The following is a 27,012-nucleotide window of genomic DNA, read 5'->3' on the forward strand; positions in this document are numbered from 1 at the left end:
ATTCGGCCCATCGAGTCTGCACCGACCACAATCCCACCCAGGCCCTACCCGCTAATCCTTTTTTTTTTTGGTATATAACTGTCTATATAACTGCAACATCATATGTCAACTTTTATACGCTATGCCCCGTCCAATAAAGGCAAGCATGCCATATGCCTTCTTCACCACCTTTTCCAGCTGTGCTGCCACCTTTAAGAATCTGTGGACTTGCACACCCAGATCCCTCTGTGTGTCTATACTCCTGATGGTTCTGCCATTTATTGAATAGCTCCCCCCTGCATTAGATCTACCAAAATGCATCACTTCGCATTTATCTGGATTAAATTCCATCTGCCATTTCTCCACCCAATTTTCCAGCCTACCTATATCCTGCTGTATTCTCTGACAATGTTCATCACTATCCGCAACTCCAGCAATCTTTGTGTTGTCCGCAAACTTACTAATCAGACCAGCTACATCTTCTTCCAAATCATTTATATATATCACAAACAGCAGAGGTCCCAGTACAGAGCCCTGCGGAACACCACTAGTCACAGACCTCCAATCAGAAAAAGACCCCTCCACTGCTACCCTCTGTCTTCTATGGCCAAGCCAATTCTGTACCCATCTAGCTAGTTCACCTTTGATCCCGTGAGATTTAACCTTTTGCACCAGCCTGCCATGAGGGACCTTGTCAAATGCTTTACTGAAATCCATGTAGACGACATCCACGGCCCTTCTCTCATCAATCATTTTTGGCACCTCCTCAAAAAACTCAACCAAATTTGTGAGGCATGACCTCCCTCGTACAAAACCATGTTGTCTATCGCTAAAGAGACTATTCAGTTCTAAATGTGTATAGGTCCTATCTCTAAGAATCTTCTCCAACAATTTCCCTACCACGGACGTCAAGCCTTCTGGCCTATAATTACCCGGGTTATCCTTGCTACCCTTCTTAAATAACGGGACCACATTTGCTATCCTCCAATCCTCTGGGACCTCACCTGTGTCCAATGAAGAAACAAAGATTTCTGTTAGAGGCCCAGCAATTTCATCTCTTGTCTCTCTCAGTAATCTAGGACAGATACTTACAAGGGGGAAAAAACGTGATAGGACTGTGGAGAAAGAGCAGAGGAATAGGATTAATCTGAAACCTCGACCAAAGAACTAGCACAAATGCAATGGGCTGAATGGACTCTTCCTGTGTAGTATCATTTATGATTCTAGTTATGCTTGCTTGTATGTCTGACATTTACCACAGTACGGTGATGGAGTAAAAGCAAGTGGTCTGCTTGCTGTTGGTCACAGTTATTCGAGTAGAGATTAATAGTGTGCTGATCTTGGGTCATAGTAGTGGAAAGGAAGCTATTCTAAGAGTGGAGTTCAGGGAGCCTGTTCTTTCACCAATCCTCTATGTCACAGGGAGGGGTGGTACCACTAAACTAAGCTAACATTTCAGAAGCAGTCTGTGTCGCCAAGAGTGAAAATATTTATGTTATCTTTGTTGCTCTGAGGTCACATAAACATTTCAGTCAGCGTGTTTAACAAATAGGGAAATAGAACATAGAACATTACAGCGCAGTTCAGGCTCTTCGGCCCTCAATGTTGCACTGACCTGTGAAACCAATCTAAAGCCCATCTAACCTACACTATTCCAATATCATCCATATGTTTATCCAATGACCCTTAAAATGCCCTTAATGTTGACGAGTCCACTACTGTTGTAGGCAGGTCATTTCACGCCCTTACTACTCTGAGTAAAGAACCTACCTCTGACATCTGTCCTATATCTATCAACCCTCAATTTAAAGCTATGTCTCCTCGTGCTAGCCATCACCATCCGAGGAAAAAGGCTCTCACTGTCCACCCTATCTAATCCTCTGATCATCTTGTATGCCTCTATTAAGTCACCTCTTAGCCTTCTTCTCTCTAACGAAAACAGCCTCACGTCACTCAGCCTTTCCTCATAAGACCTTTCCACCATACCAGGCAACATCATGGTAAATCTCCTCTGCACCCTTTCCAATGCTTCCACATCCTTCTTATAATGCGGCGACCAGAACTGTACGCAATACTCCAAGTGCGGCCGCACCAGAGTTTTGTACAGCTGCAACATGACATCATGGCTCCGAAACTCAATCCCTCTACCAATAAAAGCTAACACACTGTACCCCTTCTTAACAACCCTATCAACCTGGGTGCCAACTTTCAGGGATCTATGCACACAGACACCGAGATCTCTCTGCTCATCCACACTACCAAGTATCCTACCATTAGCCCAGTACTCTGTATTCTTGTTACTCCTTCCAAAGTGAATCACCTCACACTTTTCCGCATTAAACTCCATTTGCCACCTATCAGCCCAGCTCTGCAGCTTATCTATGTCCCTCTGTAACCTGCAACATTCTTCCGCACTGTCCATAACTCCACCGACTTTAGTGTCATCCGCAAATTTACTAACCCAGCCTTCTACAGGTCATTTATAAAAATGACAAACAGCAGTGGCCCCAAAACAGATCCTTGCGGTACACCACTAGTAACTGAACTCCAGAATGAACATTTCCCATCAACCACCACCCTCTGTCTTCTTACAGCGAGCCAATTTCTGATCCAAACCGCAAAATCACCGTCAATCCCATGCCTCCGTATTTTCTGCAATAGCCTACCATGGGGAACCTTATCAAACGCTTTACTGACATCCATATACACCACATCAACTGCTTTACCCTCATCCACCTCTTTGGTCATCTTCTCAAAGAACTCAATAAGGTTTGTGAGGCACGACCTACCTTTCACAAAACCGTATTGACTATCCCTAATTAAATTGTTCCTTTCTAGATGATTATAAATCCTATCTCTTATAATCCTTTCCAAAACTTTGCCCACAACAGAAGTAAGGCTCACTGGTCTATAATTACCAGGGTTGTCTCTACTCCCCTTCTTGAACAAGTTGACGACATTTGCTATCCTCCAGTCTTCTGGCACTATCCCTGTAGACAATGACGACATAAAGATCAAAGCCAAAGGCTCTGCAATCTCCTCCCTCATTTCCCAGAGAATCCTAGGATAAATCCCATCCGGCCCAGGGGACTTATCTATTTTCACACTTTCCAGAATTGCTAACGCCTCCTCCTTATGAGCCTCAATCCCGTCTAGTCTAATAGCCTGTATCTCAGTATTCTCTTCGACAACATTGTCTTTTTCCTGTGTGAATACTGATGAAAAATATTCATTTAGCGCCTCTCCTATCTCTTTGGACTCCACGCACAACTTCCCACTACTGTCCTTGACTGGCCCTAATCTTACCCTCGTCATTCTTTCAATCCTGACATACCTATCGAAAGCTTTAGGGTTTTCCTTGATCCTAGAAACATAGAAGAACTACAGCACAAACAGGCCCTTCGGCCCACAAGTTGTGCCGAACACATCACTACCTTCTGGACCTACCTATAACCCTCCATCCTATTAAACTCCATGTACTCATCCAGGAGTCTCTTAAAAGACCCTATTGAGTTCGCCTCCACCACCACTGACGGCAGCCGATTCCACTCGCCCATCACCCTCTGTGTGAAAAACTTACCCCTAACATTTCCCCTGTACCTACCCCCCAGCACCTTAAACCTGTGTCCTCTCGTAGCAGACATTTCCACCCTGGGAAAAAGCCTCTGAGAGTCCACCCGATCTATGCCTCTCAACATCTTATATACCTCTATTAGGTCTCCTCTCATCCTACGTCTCTCCAAGGAGAAAAGACTGAGCTCCCTCAGCCTATCCTCATAAGGCATGCCACTCAATCCAGGCAACATCCTTGTAAATCTCCTCTGCACCCTTTCAATCTTTTCCACATCCTTTCTATAGTGAGGCGACCAGAACTGAGCACAGTACTCCAAGTGGGGTCTGACGAGGGTCGTATATAGCTGCATCATTATCCCCGGACTCCTAAACTCAATCCCTCGATTGATAAAGGCCAGCACACCATACGCCTTCTTAACCACCTCCTCCACCTGCGGGGCCGATTTTAGAGTCCTATGGACCCGGACCCCAAGGTCCTTCTGATCCTCTACCGTACTAAGAGTCTTTCCCTTTATATTGTACTCCTTCATCCCATTTGACCTACCAAAATGGACCACTACGCATTTATCTGGGTTGAGGTCCATCTGCCACTTCTCCGCCCAGTCTTGCATCCGATCTATGTCCCTCTGTAACTTCTGACATCCCTCCAGACTATCCACAACCCCACCAACCTTCGTGTCGTCAGCAAACTTACCAACCCATCCCTCCACTTCCTCATCCAGGTCATTTATGAAAGTGACAAAAAGCAAAGGTCCCAGAACAGATCCCTGGGGCACACCACTGGTGACCGACCTCCATTTAGAAAAAGACCCATCTATTCCCACTCTCTGCCTCCTTTGGGCAAGCCAGTTCTGGATCCACCGGGCAGCAGCCCCTTGGATCCCATGCCCTCTCACATTTTCTAGAAGCCTTGCATGGGGGACCTTATCGAACGCCTTGCTAAAATCCATATAAACCACATCTACCGCCTTCCCTTCGTCAATGTGTTTAGTCACATTTTCGAAGAACTCCACCAGGCTCGTAAGGCATGATCTGCCCTTGACAAAGCCATGCTGAGTGTTCTTGAGCATACTAAACCTCTCTAAATGCTCATATATCCTGTCCCTCAGGATCTTCTCCATCAGTTTACCAACCACTGAGGTTAGACTCACCGGTCGGTAATTACCTGAGCTATCCCTATTCCCCTTCTTGAAAATAGGAACCACATCCGCAATCCTCCAATCCTCCGGCAGCTCTCCCGTCTCCATCGACGACGCAAAGATCATGGCCAGAGGCTCTGCAATCTCTTCCCTCGCCTCCCACAGTAACCTGGGGTACATCCCATCCGGACCCGGCGACTTATCTATCTTGATGCCATTCAAAGATTCCAGCACAACCTCTTTCTTAAAGTCCACATACTCAATCCTTTCAGTCCACCGCATGCCCGCAGTACATCCACCCATGTCCTTCTCCTCTGTGAAAACCGAGGCAAAATACTCGTTGAGCACCTCTGCCATTTCTCCTGGTTCCGTACAGACTTTCCCGCCTTCACCTTTTATAGGCCCTATTTCGTCACGTCTGATCCTTTTACTCTTCACATATTTATAGAACGCCTTAGTCCTACCTGCCAGGGCCTTCTCGTGACCCCTTCTGGCTCTCCTAATTTCCTTCTTTAGTCCCTTCCTACAAGCCGTATACTCTTCTAAATCCCTATCTTCGCCAAGCTCTCTGAGCCTTTTGTACGTTTTCCTTTTCTTCTTGACTAGGTCCCGCACAGCTTTCGTGCACCACGGTTCCTTTAACCGACCAACACCTCCCTGTCTGCTCGGAACATTGTCCTGTAGAACTCTAGACAGACATTCCTTGAAAACCTGCCACCTCTCTTCAGTACATTTTCCCAAGAATACCTCGCCAAAGACTTCTCATGTCCCCTCCTGGCTCATCTTAACTCTCTCTTCAGGTCCTTCCTGGCTAACTTATAAGTCTCAAACGCCCTAACTGAGGCTTCATGTCTCATCTTTACATAAGTCTCCTTCTTCCTCTTCACAAGAGATTCAACTTCTTTAGTAAACCACAGTTCCCTCGCTTGACCACTTCCTCCCTGCCTGACAGGTACATACTTATCAAGGACACGCAGTAGCTGTTCCCTGAACAAGCTCCACATTTCAATTGTGCCCATCCCCTGCAGATTTCTTCCCCATCCTATGCATCCTAAATCTCGCCTAATCGCATCATAATTTCCTTTCCCCCAGCTATAACACTTGCCCTGCGGTATATAGCTATCCCTTTCCATCGCTAAAGTAAACGTAACCGAATTGTGGTCACTATCACCAAAGTGCTCCCCTACCACCAAATCTAACACCTGGCCTGGTTCATTACCCAGTGCCAAATCCGATGTGGCCTCGCCTCTTGTTGGCCTATCTACATACTGTGTCAGGAAACCCTCCTGCACACATTGGACAAAAACTGACCCATCTAAAGTACTCGAACTATAGCGTTTCCAGTCAATATTTGTAAAGTTAAAGTCCTCCATAACAACTACCCTGTTACTTTCACTCCTATCCAGAATCATCTTTGCAATCCTTTCCTCTACATCTCTGGAACTTTTCAGAGACCTATAGTCTCCGAGTGGAATCGGCTGCCGTCAGTGGTGGTGGAGACAAACTCAATAGGGTCTTTTAAGAGACTCCTGGATGAGTACATGGAGCTTAATAGGATGGAGGGTTATAGGTAGGTCTAGAAGGTAGGGATGTGTTCGGCACAACTTGTGGGCCGAAGGGCCTGTTTGTGCTGTAGATTTTCTATGTTTCTCTATGTTTCTATAGAAAACTCCCAACAGGGTGACCTCTCCTTTCCTGTTTCTAACCTCAGCCCATACTACCTCAGTCGACGAGTCCTCATCAAACGTCCTTTCTGCCACCGTAATACTGTCCTTGACTAACAATGCCACACCTCCCCCTCTTTTACCACCTTCCCTGATTTTACTGAAACATCTAAACCCCGGAACCTGCAACAACCATTCCTGTCCCTGCTCTATCCATGTCTCCGAAATGGCCACAACATCGAAGTCCCAGGTACCAACCCATGCTGCAAGTTCACCCACCTTATTCCGGATGCTTCTGGCGTTGAAGTAGACACACTTCAAAACACCTTCCTGCCTGCCAGTACACTGCTGCAACCTTGAAACCTTCTTCATGACCTCACTACTCTCAACCTCGTGTACACTGGAGCAACAATTCAGGTTCCCATCCCCCTGCCGAATTAGTTTAAACGCTCCCGAAGAGCATTCGCAAATTTCCGCCCCAGAATATTGGTACCCCTCTGGTCCAGGTGAAGACCATCCTGTTTGTAGAGGTCCCACCTACCCCAGAATGAGCCCCAATTGTCCAGGTATCTGAATCCTTCCCTCCTGCACCATTCCTGTAGCCACGTGTTCAACTGTTCTCTCTCCCTATTCCTCTCCTCGCTAGCACGTGGCACGGGTAACAAACCAGAGATAACAACTCTGTTTGTTCTAGCCCTAAGCTTCCACCCTAACTCCCTGAATTTCTGCCTTACATCCCCATCCCTTTTCCTATCTATGTCTTGGGTGCCTATGTGAACCACGACTTGGGGCTGGTCCCCCCTCCCCCTTTAGGGTCCCGAAAACGTGATCCGAGACATCACGGACCCTGGCACCTGGGAGGCAACACACCAACCGCGAGTCCCTCTCGTTCCCGCAGAATCTCCTATCTATCCCCCTAACTATGGAGTCCCCAATAACTAATGCTCTACTCCTCTCCCCCCTTTCCCTTCTGAGCAACAGGGACAGATGGGAAAGATGACAAATGACAAAGACGACAGATGACAAATGGGCTACTAAGTTTGAGCAGCTGCATCTGTTGTAACCCCATTTCCCCTTGGTCAGGAATCCCAAATTTCTCCCCTAACCCTCACCCTAGACCTGGGTCTTTGTCTCATTTCTGTCCCTCCTGCCCTCTCTGAGCTCAACTTGTCTAACAGACATATCTTCATTCTACTTGGTCCCATTCTCAGTATTTCTAGCTGACGACCTAACTTTATTTCTTGGCTCCCATGCTAGCTGATATTGTAACCTCAAGTAATGTCCTTTTCTCTTTCCAAATCATCATCAGCCCCTCCACAAAACATTTACATTCTCCTATCCTTGGAAACGAAACCGCTGTCCCTACTCTTACAACCCTTTCCTGTCACGTCCTACTTTCCTATCTTTATCCCAGCTCAATGTTTGAATCTCTCCGAGCAGGCTTCAGAGCCAATATTATTTAAATGGGGCTTGGTATAGAATAGGTAATGGGAAGCAATGTTTTGAATGAATGAGTTCACCCCCCCTCCCCTCCCTCCAACACAGATCGTTAACATTGGGGCCCTCTCAATGGATGCATGTAAATGTGCTTTTCTTGATTTAGCATTTTTATTATTTTCTCAACACTGCTACTACGCTAATTTAGTTGAGGTGGATCTGATGTAAAAGTTTGGTTTGTTTCAGAGCTATTGGTTATATAATCTCTTTCTAGTGGCTTTTGCTGAGCTAACAAAGTTTGTCAGCAGCCAAGCTGGCAAACACTGATCCCTTTGATGTTTTATATGTATCTGAATCAGCATATGAGCTGGATCAGTGTTCCAGGCTAAAGGACTTAGCTGCTTTTGTTCCAGGTATTAACACACTTGCTGTTCCAGGTATTAACACTTGCTGTTCCAGGTATTAACACACATTGCTGTTTGTGGGAGCTTGCTGTGTGCAAACTGGCTGCCATATTTCCTTAATTACAATGGTGACTACACTTTAAATGTACCTCATTGACTGCAAAATACTTTGTAATGTTGGTGGTTGTGAAAGGCATTGTAGAAATCCAAATCTTTCTTTTCATATCTTAATATTGCAGTTGGCCAGGTTAATCCATCATCCCGTTTTCACTCCATCTCAATTTGGAAATCTGATTATTCAGGTGGATTCTGCTGTGTTTGGAATGATTGATGTGAAGGCACATCTATTACATTCCATGACTGGAATTTTACCAAGTCATCAGCAATGCTTGGGAGATGGACGGGCTGCCAAAATGGAGCAGGGGGCATGCCTGGTGTTCTCTTGTCACCATGCCATTTTGCAAGTGGCAGGAAGCTTGGCAGTTTAGCAACCAAATCGAACACTTCAGAGGCCAATCACTTTCTGCACCGTAAGAAGTCTCACAACACCAGGTTAAAGTCCAACAGGTTTATTTGGTAGCAAAATCCACTAGCTTTCGGAGCGCTGCCCCTTCGTCAGGTGAGCCACTCACCTGACGAAGGGGCAGCGCTCCGAAAGTTCCTGCAGTGTTTCACCTGACGAAGGGGCAGCGCTCCGAAAGTTCCTGCAGTGTTTCTTTATAGGTGGTACAGCCAGCTGCCACTGTACATTGGTAGTGGAGGGTGGCAATCTAACGGGCTGCTTTGTCCTGGATGGTGTCGAGCTTCTTTAGTGTTGTTGGAACTGCACTCATCCACGCAAATGGAGAGTATTCCATCATGCTCCTGCCATCTTGTGGGGAGATCACTGGGTGAAACCTCCAGGTGGTGGCCCTCCTTTTTGAGAACTGCATAGCCCAGGGAAGAATTCCCCTGGTGGCAGTGGCTGCCCCCACAGCAACAAGTGTCTCATGACAACCCACACCCCAATAATGAGGACCTACTTGCCTAGACCCGAAATCCCCAAACTCACATGCCCATTTCATCTGTAACCCCTTCTTGAACCTGTAGCATCAGCAATGGTCACAGCTCCCCATGACACTGAGTCTGGTGATTGAGATGGCAACTCTGAGGGAGGGCTGCCCCAACCTTGGCTACTTAATTGCCTATTGCTGGGAAGATGCCTCTCTGTGTTCTGCTACTGGCTGAAGTGGGGTCACCTCTTTTTCGAGACTAGCAGTGAGACTTCAGCCATCTTGGAAACATTTTGGCCTAGAGCATAGTCCATGCAACACTGATGACTCTTTAGGGGAAACACAAATTAACTAGTAAAGGCAATAGCTTTTATTTCCTTTTTTTCCCCCCTCTGCTTCCTTGTCATTGACTCATAGTGGCCTAAGGTTCCGCAGGTACAATCACCCTTGCTGTCCCTTGTCTAATTTGCCATTTTTCAAGTGTCACACCAGAGAGAGCACCCTCAGTTCCAGCTGTCCTCTGCATACATTCTTGACACCACAGTACATTCTTTCCTCCTCCTCCGACATTTAGGTTTATTGTGGCTAATTGTATCTCTCCCCCACCCTCCAAGTTGCCCAACACACCAGACTAGGAATCAAGTCTGTGTCTTTGTGCTGCGCATACATCACTTTTGAGAGATGGGACAGTGACACAGTCTGATACTTCCAGTGGAGAGCTGCACTTCCAGGGAGTGCATCATGGAAATTGGTAGCCAAGTGGTTTTAATTTCCTGCTGGTATTCCTAGCTGTGCATCCCTTAGTAGAGTTTATTGTATTATTTTCAATGGCACTGGCAAAGCTGGCATTTGTTACCCATCCCCTTTTGCCCTGCAATGGCGGTGGCTGCCCTTTCTATTTGAGCTAGTACAGATCTTGTGGTGATGGTATTACCACAAATATTACTTGGGGAATTCTAGAATTTCCCATCGGAGCTCCATCAGATATTGTCCTTAATTTGTGCCATACTGTAAATCTTCAAGTGTGTTGCAGAAGTATGAAGTAGGGTTACAGTAACAGAGTGGTTATACTGTACTAGCAACCCAGAGGTGTCGCATGTAACACCGCACTCTGGCAAGTTGTGAAATTGATTTCAATAAATATAGTAAATTTTAGGTTAACACCAGAAACAATTATCAGGTCATTGTGAAAACCCACTGGTTAACCAATCTCATTCAGGTCTGACCCACACGTAACTCTATTCCCACACTTAATAGCTCGATTCTAAATAACATTTGGAGTTGCACAACAAGGTACTCATGATGAAAGCAATCACGGTTAAGGTGGGAGCTTACCACCAACCTTTCAAGGCAACTAGTGATGGGCAATAAATGCAGCCTAGCCAATGCCACCCACCTCCTGGGAACACATTTGAAAAACTGTTTTTTGGAGTGTCTGTTCATGTAGAAAAAAGTGTCGGACTCTGCACATAGAAATAGCTCACAATACCAGCATGAGATGATTGCCTTGATAATCCATTTTAGTTAAATGGGTTGAGGGTTAGTTGTTGCCCACGACACCAGGAGAACTCCTCTGACCTTCTTTGAATAGTGTCCAGGGGGTCTTTTACATTTAACTAAGAGAAAATGCAAGACACCCGTTTAATTTCTTGTATAAAAGATAACAAATCTCTGTCAGCCTAGATTATTTGCTTATAGCTTTGGAGTGGAGCATAAACCCACAACCATTTTATTCAGAGGTATGTGTACTATAATTGAGCAAAAGTGAAAGTCAATTTAATAATTAACAATCAGATACAGACCAGAAGACCAATGTGTCTCTTTATGACATTGAATAATGCATCTGAGGGACTTAAACCATGCTTCTTATAGCAGCACTCCATTTTTAAAATTCTTATTCTGTGCTTAATTTCCTCTGTTGTTGTCCCCTCTAGCCCCACAACCTTGGAAGATCTCTGCATTCCTGCAACTCTGACTTCTTGTATGTCCCTGATATTTATTGCTCCACCATTGGCGGTTGTGCTTTTTTCATCTCTAAAATTCCCTCCCTAAACCTTTCTGACTCTCTGCGTCATTCTCTTCCTTTAAGTTGCTGCTTATAAGCTACCACTTTGACCAAGCTTTAGGTCACCTGCCCTTATATCGATATGTGGCACAGTATCAGGGTTTGTATGATAATGTGCCTGTGAAATGCCTTGGGATGTTTTTACTATATTCGAGGTGGTGTATAATAAAAGTTGCTGTTGTTAAGTTCAGCATTCTCAGGGTGGGAATGGGAAAGTGTGAGAGTGAACATGGTTTGCTCACTCTCTTCACAAATACAAATGTGTTGAGTCATGCGAGTTTAAGTATTTATGTTCAAATGAGATTACAATCTGTGTCATGCTTGATGGTGATAACTGTTGACTCCTAACAGATCCCCAATGTTGAGAGCTCTGAAATAAGTAAGCAGTGACCTTTGTTTGTGCAAGAAGCTCCTAAATCCTCTGTAGAAATTAGAAGTCAAAGGTTAACTGTTACCAGCACATATCCATTCACTGGAGACAGAGCATGCAGAATGGAATATTGAAGTATGTTGTTAAACAACATTAAATAAAGAAAGATAATTGTATAGATTTTTCTTCTGAGATAGTGGTGGTTATTTGTATGTTCCTCTGGCTATTTACATCTCGATTTAGAAAGTTGATTATCCAGAGGTTGAGTCACCAAGGTGATGCCAGATTTAGTTCTGAGGAGAGTGGAGAAATTGGGACTCCTTTATTACAGCAAAGTATGAGAGGAGAAGAAATAGAGATGTTCAGAATTTGAAATTCTGAAAGGTAATGAGAGATCTTACATTTAAGATCATCACCAAAGAATGAAAGGTGATGCTCAGAGAATTGTATTTATATAGGGCATTGATATAGGGGCCCAATTGGTTCATGAAATTCCTTTAGGGAACAACATTTTCCATCCTTTTTGTAAGTCCAGTCCTTCATTGATGATTGACTCTTAACTGCCCTTTAAAATGGCCAAACAAGCTTTTCAACCAGAGCAATTAGGGAAATCCAGTAATAAATGCCTGTGGCACCCACATAGAACCATAGAACATTACAGCACAGAAACAGGCCTTTTGGCCCATCTTGGCTGTACCGAACCATTTTTCTGCCGAGTCCCACTGACCTGCACCTGGACCATATCCCTCCACACCCCTCTCATCCATGTACCTGTCCAAGTTTTTCTTAAATGTTAAAAGTGAGCCCGCATTCACCACCTCATCTGGCAGCTCATTCCACACTCTCACCACTCTCTGTGTGAAGAAGCCCCCCCCTAATATTCCCTTTAAACTTTTCCCCCTTCACCCTTAACCCATGTCCTCTAGTTTTTTTCTCCCCTAGCCTCAGTGGAAAAAGCCTGCTTGCATTCACTCTATCTACACCCATCATAATTTTATGCACCTCTATCAAATCTCCCCTCATTCTTCTACGCTCCAGGGAATAAAGTCCTAACCTATTCAACCTTTCTCTGTAACTCAGTTTCTCAAGTCCCGGCAACATCCTTGTAAACCTTCTCTGCACTCTTTCAACCTTATCTCTGGAATGATGTTTTTAGTAGTTGTGCAACTGGAATCATGAGAAGCAGAATCCATAATATCAGCATATAGAAGAAGAAAATAGGAATAAGATGCATTTAGGATGAAATGTTGAATAGCGCGAGACAAGGAAGTAGTATCATATTGAGTCAAGCAGACTAAGAAGAACAATGAGGATTGCATGTATGTAAACACAGAATGTGTGGTAAGTTAGGCTGGTGAGTGACGAGCACAAATAGCCATGTTGGAGAATGACAGGAACGTGGCTGCAAAATGGTGAGGACTGGGTGCTTACTATTCAGGGATACAAAGGGCTGGATTTTTGCTGGAACACGGGGCGGCACGGTAGCACAGTGGGGGGCGGCACGGTAGCACAGTGGTTAGCACTGCTGCTTCACAGCTCCAGGGTCCCGGGTTCGATTCCCGGCTCGGGCCACTGTCTGTGTGGAGTTTGCACATTCTTCTCGTGTCTGCGTGGGTTTCCTCCGGGTGCTCCGGTTTCCTCCCACAGTCCAAAGATGTGCGGGTTAGGTTGATTGGCCAGGTTAAAAAAATTGCCCCTTAGAGTCCTGGGATGCGTAGGTTAGAGGAATTAGCAGGTAAAATATGTGGGGGTAGGGCCTGGGTGGGATTGTGGTCGGTGCAGACTCGATGGGCCGAATGGCCTCCTTCTGCACTGTAGGGTTTCTATGATGACTTTAAAAATGGCAGGCCGGTCCCGATTCCAGCATTCCTGATCCCATTCACTAGATTTCCAATTTTCAGGAGTGCCTTTTAAGGCTACAGGCAGGTTCGAGTCGCAAGCCCACATGCTTCGCCCTGACCTGGCCATTTTCATTGTGGGTAGATACATCTCCTAGTCATCAGCAATCTTCATGGAGCTGGATCAGCTTTTCAAAGAATTGAGCTTCATGAACCATAGGCTGCATGAAGATAACTTTTGAAAGGTAGGTTCAAAATGTCCTCCTTATGCCCCCATGCCAACTTAGGCTCCCCTACCATACCTCTTGGCCTCTTGCCCCACTATGCCAAGGTATCCCTCCTCCCACTCTGCCCTCCACACCAAACAAGCTCTTTGTCCTTCATGTCCCTATGCTAGGTTATGGCACTTCCATGCTCATTTACCCATTGGACACTGTATAGAACTAGTAAATCCTACAGTGTCATTAAGATGTGTAAACAAACACTTTAAAAACATTTATTCATTGATAGCTTTCCACTTTTCTAAAAAAAAATTCCTTTTTACTACAGCCCAATAAAAGTGTCAAACATTCAGACAATTTGTAATATCAGTGGTAGAAACTGGAAACACCTGAAACCTTTTTGTCTTGTGTAAATAAACATTGTGAAATTGTCCGCATAGATCATAGAATCTCTGCAGTACAGAAGGAGGCATTTGACCCATCAGGTCTGCAGGACAGTGAAGGATAGTTTATCCGGGCCAATCAACATACCTAACCTGCATATCTTTGAAGGAAACTGGAGCACCTGGAGGAAACCCACACAGACACGGAGAGAATGTGCAAACTTCACACAGGGCTTCACCCAAGGCTGAAAGTGAACCCTGGGCCTGGCGCTGTGAGGCAGCAGTGCTAACCACTGTGCCACCATTCTGACAGTTACATAGATCAGAGAGCTAGAGCTGTTAATCAAGCAATGTTTCCCCTGGGGCTCAGGAATTTCAACAGACTAATGGATTTCTTGACTGAGGAGTCTCAGAAATCAGAAATCCATTAGTCTGTTAAAAAAAACTGAGCCCAGTGAAAAGATTCTGCTGTCACTATAAGGATCATTGGTAGAATATAATACATAGTGGATGAATGGATACAGAAGTGCCATAGCTAGGCATGAGGATATGTAGAACCATAGGCGTTGTTAGTTGGGATATACCTTGGCATGGAGTACATAAGGGGCCGTAGAGGGATTCAGGGCATAACACGGCATGAAGGGCCATAGAGATTGTTTGTGGTCATACCTTGGCATGGGGAACATGAGGGGCCATGGGTTATGGTGAGAGGTGCATGGTCTGGCATGGAGGAGGCATGAAGAGTGTGTTGGGCTGATAGGATGTGAGGAGTGAGGGCTGGAGGGCCTGTGTGTTTTTATTATTAGTTCCACAACACTGAGGCGGGCCTCTTAAACAGCCCTCCACGGCATTGAGTGATCCCCATTGCTGCCTCCAGACATTCTCTTTGTCAGCTGGCCTGATTGCAGCCCACATCTGAAATAGAAAATTGGGAAAGGGCCAACTTCAGTCGGATGAAAGGGGGTCTAGCCAGGGTAGAAATAGTAATCGAAGTTATGCCAGTAATGTAGCTGAACCTTTTATTAACCCAATTATTTGCTTTACTAGAGAATTTATAATTTTTATTACTAAAATGGAAAAATTAGGACTTGCATTGATAAAGTGCCTTTCATGACCACTTGTGACCCAAATCAGCTTTACAGCCAGTGATCTACTTGATTTGATTTGATTGGATTTATTATTGTCACATGTATTGACATACAGTGAAAAGTAATATTTCATGCGCGCTGTACAAAGTATACCATTCATTGAGCATATAAAGAAGAAGGAAAAGTGAGGGTGCAGAGTATTTTTTTTAATTCATTCGTGGGACATGGGTGTCGCTGGCTGGCCACCATTTATTGCCCATCCCTAGTTGCCTTGAACTGAGTGGCTTGCTGGGACATTTCAGAGGTCAGTTGAGAATTAACCACATTGCTGTGGCTTTGGAGTCACATGTAGGCCAGACCAGGTGAGGACGGCAGATTTCCTTCCCTAAAAGATATTAGTGAACTAGATGGGTTTTCTCGACAATCGCCAATGGTTTCATGGTCATCAGTAGATTCTTAATTCCAGATATTTTTTGTTGAATTTAAATTCTACCATCTGATGTGGAAGGATTCGAACCCGGGTCCCCAGAACATTAGCTCAGTTTCTGGATTAATAAACTAATAATACCACTAGGTCATTGCCTCCCCCAGTGTTACAGTCATAGCAACGGTATAGAGAAAGATCAGCTTAATATATGGTAGGTCCATCCAAAAGTCTGATGGCAGCAGGGAAGAAGCTGTTCTTGAGTCGGTTGGTATGTGACCTCAGACTTTTGTATCTTTTTCCTGATGGAAGAAGGTGGAAGAGAGTATGTCCAGGGTGTGTCTGGTCCTTGATTATGTTGGCAGCTTTTCTGAGGCAGCGGGAAGTGTAGATAGAGTCAATGAATGGGAGGCTGGTTTGCTTTGCTTGCTGGACTGGGCTTTGTCCACAACCTTTTTGATGCATAATCAACTGCTGGTAATGTAAACGTGATAATAATCTGATTTATTTATGTAATATTGGTTGAGGGATAAATATTGGCCAGCACATGGGATAACTCCACTGCTCTTCTTCCACATAGTACCACGGAATCTTTTACATCCACCCTCGGTTTTAGATCTCATGCAAAAATCAACACCTCTAACAGTGCAGCACGCACTCTTGCCTTGATTTGTGTACTCAAGTAGGACTTGCAGCCGCAACCATTTGACTCAGCAATAAGCTCCATCATGTGACATGGTTGACACACACAGGAGAAATGATTTGAGCTGCTTAGAAAATCTGAGGAGATCACACATTGGTTTTATGATTGACAGTTTTGGAAACTTTACATCTGATTGTCACGCAAGAAGTACTTCTGTCAGCAGCACTGTCAAATTGAAGTATTTTGAGAATTTGTTGGCACAATGTGTGATGTTATCTTAATGTTTTGCCAGTTGGTGTCTCTGAATCCCATTGTGTAATACAGCTTTCCTTTTTGTCTAGATGGTGTTTGAAGCCTTGCACAATATGGAGCCTCGTGGTTACGTTGTGGGATGGATCATCGCCATCAGCCTTTTTGTGGGAATCCTCATTTTCCTGTTACTCGCTGTCTTGCTTTGGAAGGTAAATTGGCTTGTGATCTTTCAGAGCAGTCTTAGATTTTTCCATGGAAGCAGAAATTTTCCTTTGCTTTTCCTTCCAATGTGGATAAACCATATTTAAAAGATAAAATCAGCATAGTCCCAGATGACCATGGGCTGCTCTCTCCTTTGAGGGGGAGAGCTGATTGGTGGTGATTTAATCTGAGGATCACCACACCTCAGGCAAGGAGCAAAGTTGAGAAGTCGGCCTTTCATGAATAACCTCAGCCAGTACGGGAATTGAACCCGCACTGTTGGCACCGGTCTGCATCACTAACCAAGCATCCAGCCAACTGAGCTAACATAAATAAACATTACCTGTGATGTTGTGGATGGTCAAACAATAGGCAGGGCTTGAGCATGCTGGATGGAGAGAGAGAGGTAGTGCCGACTCAGAAACCTGCTTCTTTTGTTCTCTGGCTTGGAGAAAAATAGTTTCTTAAACAAAATGAATTAGTTAACTCATCACATAATCCTCTCTTATCAACTGACCAGTTGCCTAAATATGATCACAGTAAGATGATTCCAGGTCCATGGTTTGCGTGTGATTACATTAGGACTGAATGAGTTTCTTTTGAACCGGTTTAAAAAGCATTGTGCGGAATTCCTCAATTGTTGTGCTGCTTTGACCAATTTGAATTATACCCTGGTAGAAGCCTGGAGGGGTGAACATGTTACCTATTCTGAAATATTTGCCATTGTTGTCATGCTGCTCTTAAGACATATCCATATAATGTTAAACAGCTCAGCTCATGCCAACATCGAAACTTTGCAACACCAGAGAATGTGTTAACTGGACTGATGAGCTCGAATGACTTGCTGCCTATTTGTCAGTTAGTTACTTTTCCTCAGTCAGGAGATGAACGTAAAGATTAATGCAGGAGTTTTCCTTGATCATTCTTGTGCAGAAATTGCCTGCACTTTTCAGGGGAAGGGGAACTGGAGTCAACAGTTGCAAACTCATCAGTATCCCATCTTTGATTTATTGATTATGCTTTTAATCTCTAATGGTTTGTGCCTGCTTAAGGAATGCTCAGCGATGCAGAGCTGAAACCAGTGTCCTCAGGTGATGAGTATCAATGTAAATCATGATTACCACCCTGTGCTGCATTTCCTCAGTTCTGATGACTGTGGCATTGGTACAATCCTGGATTGTATCAAAGGGAAGTTTTCAGCTGTAATCATTCAGTAATCGTCAAAAGTTTACTTTCGATACTGCTGATCAACAGCTGATGGGAAAATAAATGTATAATTGCTCATCGATTACAATTCCAAAGAAAGCGGCTGGAATGTTTGTGCTGCGGCCTTTTGGCTAAGATCAAGTGTAGTATCGGATCTGCACTTGGTTGAGGTCATGAGGTTACGCTGAGGCTTCATATGTTTCATATGAAGCAATTTTTTAAAGCGGCATCTCGGCCTTTTGGCTAAGATGCAAATGAGCTCAAGTCTTGGAGGAGGATCCTCCCCCTTCTCCAATCAACTTGACTCATGTAGATCGGGCCCAGGACAGGGTGGTTTGGTCGCTTGCCCTGTCTTGTCAGCCTGGATCGGAAATGTCTCAACTTGTTGAGACTCTGAATTGGATTTGATTTGATTGAATTGGAAAAGTATAAAAAACAAAGGGAAATTAAAACGTGTCTGGAAAAAGAGTCTTTGTGCAATGCCTGATGGCTCTCAGTAGTGCTGAAAAATACCTTATACCTACATACACATACGTAATGTAAACATTTTATATATATATATGTTTAAAACGCTCACCATTGATTTATTTTCCTGTTCTCCCTATATACATTGTACAGTAATCTTCAATCAGAGTTTTGTTTATCATAATTGATTGAACAGTAAAAATGTGCAGGCTAAGGAGGGGGTTTGGCACAATCATGGCCATCATATAACAACTAACATAAAAAGGTTTGTTCACATTACAATGGCTAAGAACAACATCTTTGAACTGGAATAAATGTTTAGTTCACATTGAAATTTCTTGCCATTTTAGTAAGTGTTTACACAATGATGGCTCCTTCAGGAATAATCCAGTTGCTGTAAACTCCGTTCAGTTTACCAGCCGTCCACCTGGACTTGTTCTGACTCATCTTGTTTAAAACACAGAATCATAGAATTCTTACAGTGCAGAAGGAGGCCGTTTGGCCCATCGAGTCTGCAGCGACCACAATCCCACCCAGGCCCTATCCCCATAACCTCATGCATTTACCCTAGCTAGTTCCACTGACACTAAGGGATAATTTAGCATGGCAAATCCACCTAACCCGCACACCTTTGGACTGTGGGAGGAAACCGGACCACCCAGAGGAAACCCACGCAGACACGGGGAGAGTGTGCAAACTCCACACAGACAGTGACCCAAGCCGGGAATCGAACCCGGATCCCTGTCACTATGAGGCAGCAGTGCTAACCACTGTGCCACCCAGAACATCATCTGAACTTTTAACCAACTAGTGACAGATTGTCACTGAGGTTTGAAGGGATTGCTTGAGGTAGACCGGATAAGCAATAGCTGCTTGTTTATCACTGTGAACTGTTTAAACCTAATTTATTTAGGTTAACTTAACAAATGTGGAAACTTGTGTGATGATTGCCAGAATCGGGAAATTGCAGGGTACAGCGCCTGTCCATTAGGGAATGCAAACTGATGGGCAGCCAAAGGGAGGTATTTTAAAAAGCTGCACTGTTGGCAGTGAGCTCTGATAATGCCATTTGGAAGCTTTGTTTCAAAATGTATTCTAGTAGGTTATTACTTAAAGTGATGTTGCTTTAAAAAGTGATTTAGCAGCTTGAAACCGACACATGCTTCCACGATAGGACTGTGATGATAAATGATTGAAGTTTAAAATGTATTTATTAGTCACAAGTAGGCTTATTTAATGCTGCAGTGAAGTTACTGTGAAATTCCGCTAGTCACTACACTCTGGCGCCTGTTCGCGTCAATGCACCTAACCAGCACATTTTTCGGACTGTGGGTGGAAACCGGAGCACCCAGAGACCCAGGGAGAGCGTGCAAACTCCGCACAGACAATGACCCAAGCCGGGAATCGAACCCGGGGCCCAGGCACTGTGAGATAGCAGTGCTAACAACAGTGCCACTGTGCCACCCCACTATATAACATCAGATAACTCAGTCAGTCAACTCACTGCGTATAGGTTCAGAAAACAAAGCCTCTAATCCCAGATAGATCCCCTCAGCTGATATAAAGATGACTGTCCTCAACAGAAACTATATAATTAGACTTTCAGCTAAATAATAGAGTAGTGTGATATCTGATAACAATGCGGTGATCTAGCATTTGACATTGATTATTGCATCTGGTGTTTTACACAAAGTGAAAACATCAAAGACTGTTCATCAGTATGAGAGATCTTCATATGTACTGGTAATTCTGAGAAGCTTAGATTCATAAGATCCATGTTCACATGATGGGGACAAGAACCTCACTGAATCATTCATTTTTATAGCCCTGGAACTGGAGATCTGCCAAGCACAACAGAGAGGCTCTTGAGTCCCTTTGGTATCTCCAGTGGTGTGTAGCAGGGAAGTGTGCAGGTCCTGAGCTTATTCCCCATCTTCTTCAGCATAATGCTGCAGCAGGCAAGGGAAGCCCTTGAGGAGGGAGTTTACATACACTTCCAGGCTCAGGGAGGTCTTTTGAAATTCCAGGCTCACACAAAGACACAAGAAAACTCATCCGTGAACTTCCTTTCACTGATGACTGCTCTATCTTGGTCCACAGTCAATATGTCCTGTAACATATAGCAACGTGTTTCTCCAAGGCAGCACAACACTTTGGACTAAAAGTCAGTTTAAAGAACACTGAAGTACTGGAAACTGCTAATATCTCCAGCATCGAGGCCATCCTTCTGTGAAGTCAAATTTATTGGGCAGGCCACATTGACTTGATGGACAACAGCCCAAGATCGTGTTGTATGGAGAGCTGGCCACTGGCTAATGATGTGGAGATGCCGGCGTTGGACTGGGGTAAACACAGTAAGAAGTTTAACAACACCAGGTTAAAGTCCAACAGGTTTATTTGGTAGCAAAAGCCACACAAGCTTTCGAGGCTCTGAGCCCCTTCTTCAGGTGAGTGGGAATTCTGTTCACAAACAGAACTTATAAGACACAGACTCAATTTACATGAATAATGGTTGGAATGCGAATACTTACAACTAATCCAGTCTTTAAGAAACAAAACAATGGGAGTGGAGAGAGCATCAAGACAGGCTAAAAAGATGTGTATTGTCTCCAGACAAGACAGCCAGTGAAACTCTGCAGGTCCAGCAGACAAAGGAGGGGCCATCGTCATACTGAACAGAACGGATTACTGCAAAGAAGTGTACCGACAACTCAACAACGAGGAACACTACAGACAGTTACCTGCAGATCCGACCAAAGAACACACCCGTCAACTCAACACTCTGATCAAGACCTTTGATCCGGACCTTCAGAACACCCTCCGTGCTCTCATCCCACGTACTCCCCGCGTTGGAGATCTCTACTGCCTCCCGAAGATACACAAGGCAAACACACCCGGCCGTCCCATCGTATCGGGCAATGGGACCCTGTGCGAGAACCTCTCCGGCTATGTCGAGGGCATCCTGAAACCCATTGTACAAAGAACCCCCAGCTTTTGTCGCGACACGACGGACTTCCTACAGAAACTCGGCACACATGGAGCAGTTGAACCAGGAGCGCTCCTCGTCACAATGGATGTCTCAGCACTCTACACCAGCATCCCCCATGACGATGGCATTGCTGCAACGGCCTCAGTGCTCAGCGCCAACAACTGCCAGTTTCCAGATGCAATTTTACATCTCATCCGCTTCATCCTGGACCACAATATCTTCACCTTCAACAACCAGTTCTTCATCCAGACACACGGAACAGCCATGGGGACCAAATTTGCACCTCAATATGCCAACATCTTCATGCACAGGTTCGAACAAGACTTCTTCACCGCACGGGACCTTCAACCGGTGCTATACACTAGATACATCGATGACATTTTCTTCCTTTGGACTCATGGTGAACAATCACTGAAACAACTCTATGATGACATCAACAAGTTCCATCCCACCATCAGGCTCACCATAGACTACTCTCCGGAATCGGTTGCATTCTTGGACACGCGCATCTCCATTAAGGACGGTCACCTCAGCACCTCACTGTACCGCAAGCCCACGGATAACCTCACGATGCTCCACTTCTCCAGCTTCCACCCTAAACACGTTAAAGAAGCCATCCCCTACGGACAAGCCCTCCGTATACACAGGATCTGCTCGGATGAGGAGGATCGCAACAGACACCTCCAGACGCTGAAAGATGCCCTCATAAGAACAGGATATGGCGCTAGACTCATTGATCAACAGTTCCAACGCGCCACAGCGAAAAACCGCACCGACCTCCTCAGAAGACAAACACGGGACACAGTGGACAGAGTACCCTTCGTTGTCCAGTACTTCCCCGGAGCGGAGAAGCTACGGCATCTCCTCCGGAGCCTTCAACATGTCATTGATGAAGACGAACATCTCGCCAAGGCCATCCCCACACCCCCACTTCTTGCCTTCAAACAACCGCACAACCTCAAACAGACCATTGTCCGCAGCAAACTACCCAGCCTTCAGGAGAACAGTGACCAAGACACCACACAACCCTGCCACAGCAACCTCTGCAAGACGTGCCGGATCATCGACACAGATGCCATCATCTCACGTGAGAACACCATCCACCAGGTACACGGTACATACTCTTGCAACTCGGCCAACGTTGTCTACCTGATACGCTGCAAGAAAGGATGTCCCGAGGCATGGTACATTGGGGAAACTATGCAGACGCTGCGACAACGGATGAATGAACACCGCTCGACAATCACCAGGCAAGACTGTTCTCTTCCTGTTGGGGAGCACTTCAGCGGTCACGGGCATTCGGCCTCTGATATTCGGGTAAGCGTTCTCCAAGGCGGCCTTCGCGACACACGACAGCGCAGAGTCGCGGAGCAGAAACTGATAGCCAGGTTCCGCACACACAAGGACGGCCTCAACCGGGATATTGGGTTTATGTCACACTATTTCACATAAATATTTCTGCTTTTTTCCTCCTGAGTCTTTATCATGCGATCCTAGAATCAGAATTTATGTCACACTATTTGTAACTCCCACAGTTGCGTGGACCTGCAGAGTTTCACTGGCTGTCTTGTCTGGAGACAATACACATCTTTTTAGCCTGTCTTGATGCTCTCTCCACTCCCATTGTTTTGTTTCTTAAAGACTGGATTAGTTGTAAGTATTCGCATTCCAACCATTATTCATGTAAATTGAGTCTGTGTCTTATAAGTTCTGTTTGTGAACAGAATTCCCACTCACCTGAAGAAGGGGCTCAGAGCCTCGAAAGCTTGTGTGGCTTTTGCTACCAAATAAACCTGTTGGACTTTAACCTGGTGTTGTTAAACTTCTCACTGGCTAATGAAACAGAGGGGATCCATGCAAAGGTTTCAAGGAGTCGCTCTCTGTGTGCCACATCGAGTGGGAAGCACAGGTCCTGGATCATGATGCCTGGAGATATTACATGGGGTGTGCTACAGACACCTTTGAGACCAAGTGAGAAACCAGCATGCAAAAGGTGGTGAAGGAAAGATTAAATTTCCCCCAGCGGTGACTGCACCTTCACTTGCCCCTGCTATGGGGCAGTCTGCTGGTCGTGGTTACACCTGACTAGCCACCAGTGGATCTGTAATTGTTGAGCATAAACCTTCCTAAAATCTTCATCTATGAAGAAATGCTGAGAATTGTAGAGGAAAACTCAACAGCAACTCTGGTGAAGGTGTATGTTGCAAACATAGGAAATCCTATAATTCCTCAATTCACAGAATAGTTAATGCTCCCATCTAGTATAGGAGGTGAATGGCATGTAATGGATCCAACAGTATTGTGTACATAGAGTGGCAACCACGACAATCTGTTCTTGCTGCTATTTGAGTGACTGCTCTTATGGGTGGTGAGTGACCCTATAAAGATACAAAGAAATATTCCTGCTGATTTCTCCTCTCCAGCACAAAAGCTTTAAAAATAATGATTCAGTGAGATTCTGTGGACATGGATCTCATGAATTAATGTCTCTCGAAATTACCAACTGGAAAATATAACAATGATAGCCACTCAGCCTTTCAAAGGTTTCTCCATGTTAAGATGAAGGGGCAGATTTCTGCATTTGGATGCAGTTGCCAATTCCAGTGCAAACACAAACTTACACACATTTTAAAAAGCTTGTTTTCCTCGAGTTTCCACTCAAGCTCATTTACAGAATGTTGAATGCAGAATCACCCCTGACCCAATACAATCTGGCTATATTTTATAATGTAAACTTCCCTTTTTTAAAGCAATTTTAATCCATCAACTCTGAGTAATCCAATTTCAAATGACTGAACTTCATTTTTAAAAAATATATTAAACTACTTAAATTGGAGTATATGAATCAGTTTGATAGTAAACCATCAAAAGGGGGGGGATGCGGTAGAGTGAGAGGCGTGGTGCTGTGGGGAGGGAGGTGCATGGTGGGGTGAGGGGGTGTGGTGCAGTGCGGAGTGCTGGGTGTCAGTGTGGGGGGTTTTTACAGGGAGCGTGGCTAGTTGTATAGGTGGGAATTCTTCCAGTTCTGATGAAGCAGCTCTGACAAAGGGTCATCCAGACTCGAACCGTTGGCTCTATTCTCTCTCCACTGATGCTGTCGGACCTGCTGAGATTTTCCAGCATTTTTCTCTTTTTCTGTTTTTGTTTCTGATTCTAACATCCACAGCATTTTGCCTTTATGCTTCCAGCATTTTGTTTTTAAAATGAATGGAAGAGATCATTGGCTCCACCCTTGACTTTGCCATCTAACATGGCCTACTCTGCTCTGTGCTTGCTGATCTCCACTGGCTCTGTGTTAAACAATGTCTCAATTTTTGTCCTTGTTTTCAAATTCCTCCATGGCCTCACCACTCCCTATCTCTGTAATCTCCTTCAGCTAAACAATCCTCTTCACTTATCTATTGCTGGCCTCTAAAGCATCCCTGATTGTAGTCACTCCACCATGGAGGCCGTGCCTTCAGCTGCCAAGGCCCTAAGCTCTGGACTGCCTTCCCTACACCTCTGTGCCTCTTTTCGCCTTTAAGATGCTTATTAAAAACTACCTCTTTGACCAAACTTCTTGACATCAAGTGCAAGGGCTTTGTCAGTAAGATTGAGATCATCTCTGCTGCTGCCCACTTTCATTCCCAAGAATCCAGAGCTGCTTCCAGTTCTTCCTCTGCCGTAGTCCTGAAGTATCACCTTTCTCTAAGTTTTCTTCAATCTTCCATCATGTCAATGTTTCTGTGCTACCCACCTTCTGTTGCCTTGATCATATTCCCACTAAACAGCTGACCATTCCAACTTTCCTCTGTTTATGTACTACCCTCTTTCCTTTAAGAATTGGCATAATCATATCCCCCTCAAAAAACTTTCCACTCCACCATCCTTATAAATTGCCAGCCCATCTCCAACACACTTCCCCTTTCCTCTACAAAGTACTTAAAGCTATTGTCACCACCCCCCCCTCCCCTCCCCACATTTATCCCTGTGTTTCCCACTGCTTTCTCTTGAAATTCTCCAGTCAGGTTTCCATCGTTGCTAAAGCACCAAAATGGCCCTATACTAACCATAGGTTGCATCATCTGTGACTGTAATCATGGGCCGTGTCCTTTCTTTTCCTCCACACAGTGTTTGAATGGTTCACCATCTCTCCTTCATTACCCAGTTCAATGGGACTGGCCTCAATTCATTCGGTGTCAGCCATGGCTCACTTGGTAAATACTTTCACCTCTGAGTTGGGAAGTTATGCGTTCCGTTCTAAGACATGAGCACAAAATCGAAGGTTGGCACCCTGGTGCTGAGTGAATGTTGTGCTTCAGAGATGTTGGCCAGAAATTTCCGGCCGTTTTGATTTGATTTGATTATTACTGTCACATGTATTAACATACAGTGAAAAATATTGTTTCTTGCGCACTATACAGACAAAGGATACCATTCATAGAGAAGGAAAGAAGACAGTGCAGAATGTAGTGTTACTGTCATAGCTAGGGTGTAGAGAAAGATCAACTTAATGCAAGGTAAGTCCGTTCAAAAGTCTGATAGCAGCAGGGAAAAAGCTATTCTTGAGTCGGTTGGTACATGACTTTAGACTTTTGTATCTTTTTCCCGAAGAAAGAAGGTGGAAGAGAGAACGTCCGGGGTGCATGGGGTCCTTAATTATGCTGGCTGCTTTGCCGAGGCAGCGGGAAGTGTAGACAGAGTCAATGGATGGGAGGCTGGTTTGTGTGATGGATTCGGCTACATTCACAACCTTTTGTAGTTCCTTGCGGTGTTGGGCAGAGCAGGAGCCATACCAAGCTGTGATACAACCAGAAAGAATGCTTTCTATGGTGTATCTGTAAAAGTTGGTGAGAGTCGTAGCTGACATGCCAAATTGCCTTAGTCTTCTGAGAAAGTAGAGGCGTTGGTGAGCTTTCTTAACTATAATACCGGCATGGGGAACCAGGACAGGTTGTTGGTGATCTGGACACCTAAAAACTTGAAGCTCTCGACCCTTTCTACTTCATCCCCTGTAGACAGGGTCATGTTCTCCTTTACGCTTCCTGAAGTCGATGACAATCTCCTTCATTTTGTTGACATTGAGTGAGAGATTATTGTTGCCACACCAGTTCACCAGATTCTCTACCTCATTCCTGTACTCTGTCTCATCGTTGTTTGAGATCTGACCCACTACGGTGGTGTCGTCAGCAAACTTGAAAATCGCATTGGAGGGGAATTTGGCCACACAGGGCATTTACGCCCTGCTGATGCTGCAAGCGTGGATGGAGAATTTGGCACTCAGCCAAATCTCCGTTCACTGCAGTGGGACCAGAGAAATCCCGCTGGCATGAATGGCCAGAAAATTTGGGCTGCCATCTTTCAAATGAGCTGTTAGACTGAGGTCCTGTCTACCTTTGTAGGTGGATGTAGAATGTTCCCATGGCACCATATTGAAGAAGAGCAGGGAAGTTATCTCTTGTGTCTTGGCCAATATTTATCCCTCATTCAGCATCACAAAATGAGAATATCTGGTCACTATCACATTGCTGTTTGTGGGGACCTGTGTGAAAATTGGCTGCCGCATTTCCTACCTCACAACAGTGACTCCATTTCAAAAGTACTTTAACGGCTACAGAGCTTAGCTTTTTTCTTGTGGTCATGAAGGACAGAATATTAAAACAAGATTTTCTGTCTTTCCTCCTCATCGGGTACTATACG

The 27,012-nt window shown here is 44.8% G+C and overlaps 1 protein-coding gene across 2 annotated transcripts in view; it reads left to right on the forward strand.

Moving 5' to 3' along the window:
- itga9 (integrin, alpha 9) overlaps positions 1-27,012 on the forward strand; it is a 493,651-nt gene that overhangs the window by 453,720 nt on the left and 12,919 nt on the right. For both annotated transcript variants that reach the window (XM_078216645.1, XM_078216646.1), the window contains exon 27: positions 16,562-16,681. In XM_078216645.1, the coding sequence (XP_078072771.1) occupies positions 16,562-16,681 (120 nt within the window). The remainder of the gene's footprint in view (positions 1-16,561; positions 16,682-27,012) is intronic.

The sequence above is a fragment of the Mustelus asterias genome, chromosome 7 (assembly GCF_964213995.1).
Source record: "Mustelus asterias chromosome 7, sMusAst1.hap1.1, whole genome shotgun sequence".
Lineage (NCBI taxonomy): Eukaryota > Metazoa > Chordata > Chondrichthyes > Carcharhiniformes > Triakidae > Mustelus > Mustelus asterias.